Source organism: Mytilus californianus, unplaced genomic scaffold (genome assembly GCF_021869535.1).
Source record: "Mytilus californianus isolate M0D057914Y unplaced genomic scaffold, xbMytCali1.0.p SCAF_2, whole genome shotgun sequence".
NCBI classification, from domain to species: domain Eukaryota; kingdom Metazoa; phylum Mollusca; class Bivalvia; order Mytilida; family Mytilidae; genus Mytilus; species Mytilus californianus.
In genome coordinates this window covers 21,911,690-21,920,538 of record NW_026262668.1, presented here as the reverse complement: position 1 = coordinate 21,920,538, position 8,849 = coordinate 21,911,690, and the positions used below count along the sequence as shown (strand labels likewise).

The following is an 8,849-nucleotide window of genomic DNA, read 5'->3' as shown; positions in this document are numbered from 1 at the left end:
TCACTTTTATCTTTTATCACTTTATCCTTAACGTACACCTTGTGACCTAATTACCTTGATTTATAAATATAATTTATCAGGTTGGGAACAACCCTCCAAATGAGGGATATCCCTTAAATGAAGGACTGTCCCCCCAGACAAGGGGTCATTTTGCTGTTGTAGAAAAGAAAAAAGAAAATCTTAGCTTTTTTAACTTAAAAGTGGAAAAATTCATTATTTTTGGAACAACTTTTCTAAAAAAGGGGTCCACTTATTTTTAATAATAAAGAAGATATACATTCAAGTCCATCAATATTACTTCCGGTTCCGGACAAACTATGATAAACAATTCCTAAATATAGAAGGACAAAAGTTAAGGGAATGGTTCCAAGTAATATATAAAGACTCCTTATATTGATAACATCCACCACAACAGCCAATTATCACCATCCTGCCCATTATCTACATTCTTTGACCCAAAACTTGTCAAGTCATTGTAAAAACTAACAATAATATGACATCTTAATTTTTGACGATCTACCTAAAATTGCCATTGAGAGTGTTACTCAATCCAATCTTTGGATGCCCGACACTGAATTTATTAAGTATAAGTTGCCTGATCAACCAAAACCTCCAACAGGCATTGCTATCAAGGCACCTTTTGAAAAACTTTATCACGATTTGTACAGGCCAGCTGCGTGTATGGTAGCATTCTCAGTTGAATCAAAAGATCGGTTTCTGCTTTGGATAAAAACTTTTGCTTTTCGCTACCATTCCCTATTTGGGGCTCTTGACAACTATACTAATGCAAGTGGACAGACAAAAAAAATACTAAAGAGGGCAACATAGGTGTCAGAAATAAATACTGACTCAAACAAACTATATATACTTACATTTCATTTATATATAATTAATACATATCCAACAACCTTTCTCATAACAGTTCAAGGAACACAATTTATTTATCATGGGCAAAAACAGAGTTCCAATATCTTTAATCAATTGGTGAACACAATAGTCTTCTTGATTAATCAAACACAGAATACACTTTCTTCACAACACAATTAGACCAAAGTGAGACAAAACCTATGAAAATGTCAACCCTTAGAATTGTAACGCCAAGAACACGATACGTGGTATTTTTATATAAATAAAAATTGAGTATTAATACACAGTATAGTGAAATGCAATTCATCCTTGTGATTGCATTGCCTCTTATCAACAACATATTAAGTTACTTCATATCAGGATACAGTCATTTATGGAAATGAGTGTATCCTTAGCTTTGTATGTCATTGTAAACTTTTAACCAATGAGAAGATTGGGTTTTCCTAGTTGCTGCTGTTGAAATCTCGTTCCCTAATTGTGTAGTGAGATTTAGTTAGAGAACCAATCAGAATAGGGCGCTCATTTCAAAATGTCCAATCAGATAGTTAATTAATTACTGTTGGTTCTTTGTTCTAACAATTGCGCGTCTTCATAGGCATTCAAGCTAATTCAGTTGCATGAAGCAGAAGCATTATATTTTTGCAGTTGGAAATTTTTAAAATAGTGAAAAATTTGTAAGAACATTTTTACTTATCCCAGAATGGTATTTGTTAACTCCAGAAGAAGTGGAAACAATTAAAACGTATATCGTGGAATCGTCAGCAGATCGTGCTCACGTTTACTGGAGCATTACTTTAGACTGTGCAGCGTGTTGTAATGGATGCTATTTTTGTGGTTTCACAAAGAATTTGTGTAGTGGAAGCGTCAAGGCAGAAAGCAGGTCCGATTAGTCGGGATTTAATGTGAACTTTAAATCTATATTTGGAATTGTTAATACCACGTTTGCTTAAATTCATTTAAAGACTTGCAAAAATGGCGGAAAACGGCGACAGCGACCGCTAAGTGGAGATCTTTAATGACAGTGATCGGGTTAAGTTGTGGGCAGCAACTATGAAATTAAACGATAACACCTCATCGGAGTTATTGAGACATGGATTTGACACTATGGAGGCAATTTCGATGATTGAGTCAGAAGATATGCCAACTTTCAACATCCCGTTAGGCCAGCAAAAAGTTTTGCTTAGAGCGTTGCAGAAAACTTTCAAGACCGGTCGAGACGAAAATGGTGGAAATATTAATGGGGCGTCAATGCGCAACACAAGTGAAATCGGAGGCGGAGTCACCACAAGAGAGATTGGAGGCGGGGTTTACAATAAAGATGGCGACAGTAGTACTTCCGTAAACATCCAAGATGGCGGCAGAAGCACTTCCGTAAACATTCAAGATGGCGGCGTCCATGCGAACATTCCTAGAGCGGACGATACATATATCCAGGAAATTATGAAAATGATGGCAGTGCAAAAGGACAATAATGGACATTCAATCAATGATTTTAATGCTAAATCCTCTCATTCTCAAGGTAGAGACAATAATTTGCTTATCAATGACATTTTTTCATGGAAAGATCCGCAAATATTATTAAAATCTGCTAGCTTTGATCCTAATGTAAATTATTTTGATATCACTGAATTTTTACCTAATACCTTAGGAGAACTGACAGAGTCAGAAGAAAAATTAGTTTCAGAATCATCAGGTGGCAAACTTGTGTTTAAGTCAGGGCCAGCCAAGCCCAAATTAGAAACTTTAACTGTAACACAATGGTCAATGGCAAATTTGTCCATTATGCATAAGTTGTTAGCTGTAGGGGACCTTGCCTCATCACAAGTTATGGACTATTTGTCATACACCATGCGTGTTTACCTCTTCCTTTCTAGCTGCGAGTTGGTGTCTGTCTTGTTTTTTGATCGGGAATATCGGCGACTGCAAAAACAACACCAGTTCAGATGGGGTACTGACATTCCACATCTCCATTCTGTGTTTTTGAGGCCAAAGTTTTTGCAGGGTCAGTATTCCCGCACTACACCTCAGACTCAAGGCTCGAAAGGAGTGAGCAATAAACAACATTTAATCACATATGCTTCTCATGCACCAGGTGGTAAGATGATTTGTAAGAAATTTAATAGTCGCAAGGGCTGCTTTATGTCTCACTGTAAATTTGAACATGTATGTGCTATTCCTGCATATGCTGATAAACATCCAGCTTTTCAGCATACAAAAAACTAAGAACAATGGTGAAGCCTTCGCGTGTACTTGATCTGTCTGCATGGACAGAAGAACTGGTTGATGACTTTGATAAAGAATTTTTGTTGTTTGGCATTGAACATGGGTTCGACATTGTCATGAATGTTCCCATACCAAAAGATATACGCTCAAAAAATCACCCTTCAGCAAAACCTGGTAGCCCCTTCTATAAACAGGCCCATCAGCAGATCCTAACAGAAATTGAAAATGGAAACTATGTTTTTGTAAATACCCCTCCTAAAATAATTAGTCCGCTTGGAGTGATTCCAAAACCTGACGGTGGAGTTCGAATCATTCATGACTGTAGTAGACCAATGGGTTCTGCAGTGAATGATTTTGCAGGTGAATTTGACAAACAAAGGTTCCAAACAGTAGATGATGCTTGCAAGTTAGTTTCAAAAAATTTTTATATGGCTAAAGTGGACCTAAAGGCTGCATATAGGTCTGTTAGAATAAGTAAACAAAGTCAAAAGGTTACTGGGCTTAAATGGGCATTTCCTGATGGTCATGAATACACATTTATTGATAAAAAACTCCCTTTTGGGTCAAAATTGGCACCAGGCATTTTTCATAGATTGTCCCAAGCTGTTCGAAGAATGATGTCACGCAGAGGTTTCACCATTGTAGCATATTTAGATGATTTCTTTATTTGCGAGAGGACAAAAAAGCGTTGTGCTCAGGCATTAGCAGTATTAATTGCATTGTTGCGAAAATTAGGTTTTTGTATAAGCTGGTCTAAAGTTACAGACCCATGTCAAAAAATTGTATTTTTGGGGGTTGAGATAGATTCTACCACTTTAGAGACTAGGCTGCCTATATCAAAATTAACTGATTTAAAATCAGAACTTGCTGAATTTTTATTGCGTAAGCATGCTTCGAAAAAGCAATTGCAATCCCTGGCGGGGAAGCTTAATTGGGCGTCTGCAGTGGTTCGAGGCGGGAGAGTTTTTCTCCGTAGAATCATAAATGGCATAATGCGCTTAAAGCAGGATTGGCATAAATTGCGTATGTCAGGTGAAATATTACAAGATATAAAATGGTGGCATGACTTTATGAGGACTTTTAATGGGAAGTCCTTTTTCTTGGCAAAGGTTCCTATCACTTCAGTAGTGACTGATGCTTGTAAATCAGGTGCAGGGGGTTTCTACCACAGTGATTGGTTTTATGTTAACTGGGTTGAAGATTACCCCTTTGCAACACAGCTACACATTAATGAGTTAGAGGCGTTTTCGGTGGCGTTGGCAGTAAAGCGATGGGCCCAAAATTGGCGTGGCAAGCGTATTATAGTTTACTGTGATAATGCGGCTACAGTAAGCTGCATCAATAAATGTACATCAAAAAATTCAAGTTTGATGTCATTTTTGCGCGAGTTGTTTTGGTTGTCAGCAACATACAACTTTCATTTAATAGCTAAGCATGTGCCAGGCAAAGAAAATATACTTGCAGATCACATTTCGCGGTTACATGATTTAACTTACTGTGAAAAATTTTTGCGGTTTTATGTTCAACCACCATTGCTTGTACGCGATCTGGTTAAGCACATGTCTAGTAACGCCCTTCGTTTTCTTTTATTTAGGCTCACTGGCATCCAAGGAGATGACAACACTGGATAGTATTGTGGCAAAATTTAGAAATCATACTTATGCTGAGTCTACCAAAAAGACGTATCAGAACTATTTAAAATCCTATATGGAATTCTGTAGAAGAATTAACATTGCCCTTGTTCCTTTGAGTCCTTTGAACTTAGCAAGATATGTAGCCTATTTGTCTGCGAGACTACAGTTTAACTCCATAAATAATTACTTGTCAATTATCCGTTTGTTACATTTAGAAGCAGGGATTACGTCTCCATTGGAGTCATTTTTTATGGATTCGGTACTAAAAGGTGCTAAGCGTGTATTAGGATGCACAGTTCATAGCAAATTGCCTTTAACGCCGAAGATTTTAAATGAAATATTCACTTTGTTGTCATTAAGCAGTAGTAAGGACTTATGCTTTTGGGCAGCCTGCTTAGTTGCCTTCTTTTCCTTTTTAAGAAAGTCAAATTTATTTGCTCCATCTCTTTCAGCTTTTGATCCTGTGCGACAGTTATCTCGAGAAGATATCACTTTTCATGCAGAGGGTGTCCGATTAAGAGTAGTGAAAACCAAAACCATTCAATTTTCAGAGCGTGTGTTAGAAATCCCACTTCCAAGAGTGAACAACTCTCATTTATGTCCCTCTAAGGCTCTCCTTCTTAATTTCAAGCAGGTACCAGCCATAAGCTCCCCATCACCGGTCTTCTTGTACTTAGTGCAGGGCAAGGTAACACCTCTTACCTATGCCACCTTTGTAAAAATGCTAAAACATAACTTATCATTGTTAAATTATGACAGCACCAAATATTCGGGACATAGTTTTCGTAGAGGGGGAGCTTCCTTCGCCTTAGAATGTGGGATACCAGCTGATCATATTCAGTCTCAGGGTGATTGGAAATCAGATGCATATAAGTTATACTTGGATCCTTCCTTTGCTCATCGACAGAAAGTCATGAATAAATTTGCTGCGGCCCTTGGGAAATAAATAACTATACTTACCTACCCCTACTGGTTCCACTTTACATGTTTGGGAAGTTTGGAATACCACAGATTGTTCATTAATTAATTTGTGTATTGTTTGAAAACTGTACTGTTGTTTGTGGTTTTATTAATATGAAAACTATAAGCATTAAACTGTGGTTCTTTTCCCAAACATGTGTTTGTTTTACTTAAGTACCCAACTGGATTCACTGGTTTCTAGACTGCATTCCGAACAGAGTAGGTCAGATGCTATTCTGCATCCGTTCTGAATCTGGTCTAGATTCCAACACATTACACTGTCAGTTAAGGGGGGGAGGGGGGCTTATTTCTGAATGCTGTAGATTAATGTGGTATTTTTATATAAATAAAAATTGAGTATTAATACACAGTATAGTGAAATGCAATTCATCCTTGTGATTGCATTGCCTCTTATCAACAACATATTAAGTTACTTCATATCAGGATACAGTCATTTATGGAAATGAGTGTATCCTTAGCTTTGTATGTCATTGTAAACTTTTAACCAATGAGAAGATTGGGTTTTCCTAGTTGCTGCTGTTGAAATCTCGTTCCCTAATTGTGTAGTGAGATTTAGTTAGAGAACCAATCAGAATAGGGCGCTCATTTCAAAATGTCCAATCAGATAGTTAATTAATTACTGTTGGTTCTTTGTTCTAACAATTGCGCGTCTTCATAGGCATTCAAGCTAATTCAGTTGCATGAAGCAGAAGCATTATATTTTTGCAGTTGGAAATTTTTAAATCCCATCCTCACCCACCCTTTAAAGGGCTTGATATTTGTTTTATTATTATTGTATCAATTTATTTTGTGTATATAAATATGTTTAGAGTAGTTTGACTTACAAGAACACACAGTTTTGTATTCATAATATGTTAGTTTTTATATGGAATACCACAGATTGTTCATTAATTAATTTGTGTATTGTTTGAAAACTGTACTGTTGTTTGTGGTTTTATTAATATGAAAACTATAAGCATTAAACTGTGGTTCTTTTCCCAAACATGTGTTTGTTTTACTTAAGTACCCAACTGGATTCACTGGTTTCTAGACTGCATTCCTAACAGAGTAGGTCAGATGCTATTCTGCATCCGTTCTGAATCTGGTCTAGATTCCAACACATTACACTGTCAGTTAAGGGGGGGAGGGGGGCTTATTTCTGAATGCTGTAGATTAATTGTGATAAATAAACAATCTACTGAAAATATTCTTGCATCATTGCAATTTTTAGAGAGTAAACTATGTGAAGTGTCAAACACCTGTGCAGGCTTAAAAAATGACAACCCTACAGATAACAATAACTATGATAGCAAAATGTCAGAACTAAATCAAAATCTTGATGACCTGAAAGAAAATCAACAAAAATTAGAAAAAGAGCTTCTTGTGTTATCATCTAATCAGATGAAGAAACAATTTGTAAGTTCAGCAGTCCTTGACAAGAAACTTGTAGACTTTGAAAAGTCAATTTTGACAAAAATAAATTTACAAAGAAACAAAGTTATACTTACACTGTCACATTAAAGGAAAATTCTGACTTAAGAAAGTGTTGACAAATTTGGATCGAGTCGTCAAACTCAAAACTATGAACACAAAATGAGGCTCTTGAGGAGCAAAATCAGTTTTTAAACAAGAAACTATCTGATCTTGAAAAACAACTTCATCAGATCAATAACATGTACCTGAAATTGAATACAAGGCAACCATAAGCACACACAACCGATTTACAGGGCTTACAACACAAAATGATGACATGACAGATATAAGTGAAAAAAATCAGAGATGAACAAAAAGTAAAGAAAGATGATGATAACAGTTCATGAAAAAATCAGAGATGAACAAAAGGTAAAGAAAGATGATGATAATTTTAACAGTATTCCTAAAGAAAAAACATACAGGTATGCTCAAGATCTAGAAATAATTATTGACTCTCATGGAAAGTCTATTGTCCTCAAAACTGTACAGAAACATCAAGGTTCTTGGACCAGGAATGAAGAATATAAAGGTGCAGGGGAGACTATTCTTGAAACAACCAACAAAGACACCAGACATATTGTCTTAGGTGTAGGAAGCAATGACTTGAGTATTTAAACAACTACTGTATGTGTAAATGAAATGAAAAACCTTATAGAAAACACAAAAAACAGTCATACTCGTTCCCACATACATGTTTTACCAACGTTTGATCGTGTGAAACAGCCCCATTTCAACAAAAAAGCAAAAGAATTCAATGAAGAAATAAAGATATATTGCGAAAATCAATCAGATGTTAAATTCATTTTGAACAGTGACATAAGTGGTATTAACACGTCCATTTTTCAAGAGGATGGCATTCATTTTAATCAATCAGGCAAAAAATGCCTCGTCAGAATCTTAAAAAACACATTTGAACCCAGTATTTAGACTTAAACCTTGTAATGAGTACAAAACTTCTATTTCTGTAACAACATACTTTAATTAAGGCCAATTAGAATAATAAGCATTTATTATAGTTATTTTTATTTTTGTACAAAAATCACAATAGTATGTTTTAATTTTTTATTTATGTTGCTTGCAAATGTCATTAATTACATGTATATTGTAGTATACACTCTTTAAAAGTATAGCACTATTACATACATATTGCTATCAATGTTGTATGATACATAAAATTAGCACACATCTCATGAAACAGAAAAATTTAGATTTACTTCCCTTGTCCCATGTTTGAAACTCATTATTGTGTTTTAAGTTAAAGTAAAAGAAACTTATATATTTATATATTATTTTGATAAATGAAATAGAAAATATACACATTACACATATATATCAATGACTTATATGTCCCTGCATATATTAACAAAAAAGATCTGTAAAGTAATAATAATGGAGTTATTTCCCTTTCCCCGTGTCCTTTGTAAATAGATTTTTGACTTACTAAATGAATATTGCCTATTGGAATATCCATGGTTTAAATGAAGATAAATTTCAGGATGATTTGTTTATTGAAAATGTTTGTAAATATGATATAGTTTTTTTTTTGCTGAAACTATGTAATTTCTGAAATAAAACAGAACAACTTCTCAATATAGTTAAAAATAGATGGAACTTTCCTCAATTTAGAGAAAGACATATTTTTATGTTTTACTTACATCAAACCATATAATAATAAGGATTTTCTGAATTGAC

At 35.0% G+C, this 8,849-nt stretch overlaps 1 protein-coding gene across 1 annotated transcript; it reads left to right on the top strand.

Annotated features, from left to right (window-relative positions):
• Nucleotides 1–1,539: 1,539 nt before the first annotated feature.
• On the top strand, nt 1,540–7,772 carry LOC127728922 (uncharacterized). Its single transcript, XM_052236502.1, has 3 exons — nt 1,540–2,386; nt 4,685–5,230; nt 7,498–7,772. Exons 1-3 carry the CDS (start codon nt 1,918–1,920, stop codon nt 7,770–7,772), a joined length of 1,290 nt encoding a protein of 429 aa, XP_052092462.1. The 5' UTR covers nt 1,540–1,917.
• Nucleotides 7,773–8,849: the final 1,077 nt, after the last annotated feature.

What these genes read in the sequence shown, in the direction of transcription:
- LOC127728922 (XM_052236502.1), top strand. Translation starts at nt 1,918, where the DNA reads ATGAAATTAAACGATAACACCTCATCGGAGTTATTGAGACATGGATTT. An exon ending in TAAATCCTCTCATTCTCAAG is followed by an intron (nt 2,387 to 4,684) that starts GTAGAGACAATA and finishes TCTTTTATTTAG; the next exon opens with GCTCACTGGCATCCAAGGAG. An exon ending in TATCACTTTTCATGCAGAGG is followed by an intron (nt 5,231 to 7,497) that starts GTGTCCGATTAA and finishes TGATGATAACAG; the next exon opens with TTCATGAAAAAATCAGAGAT.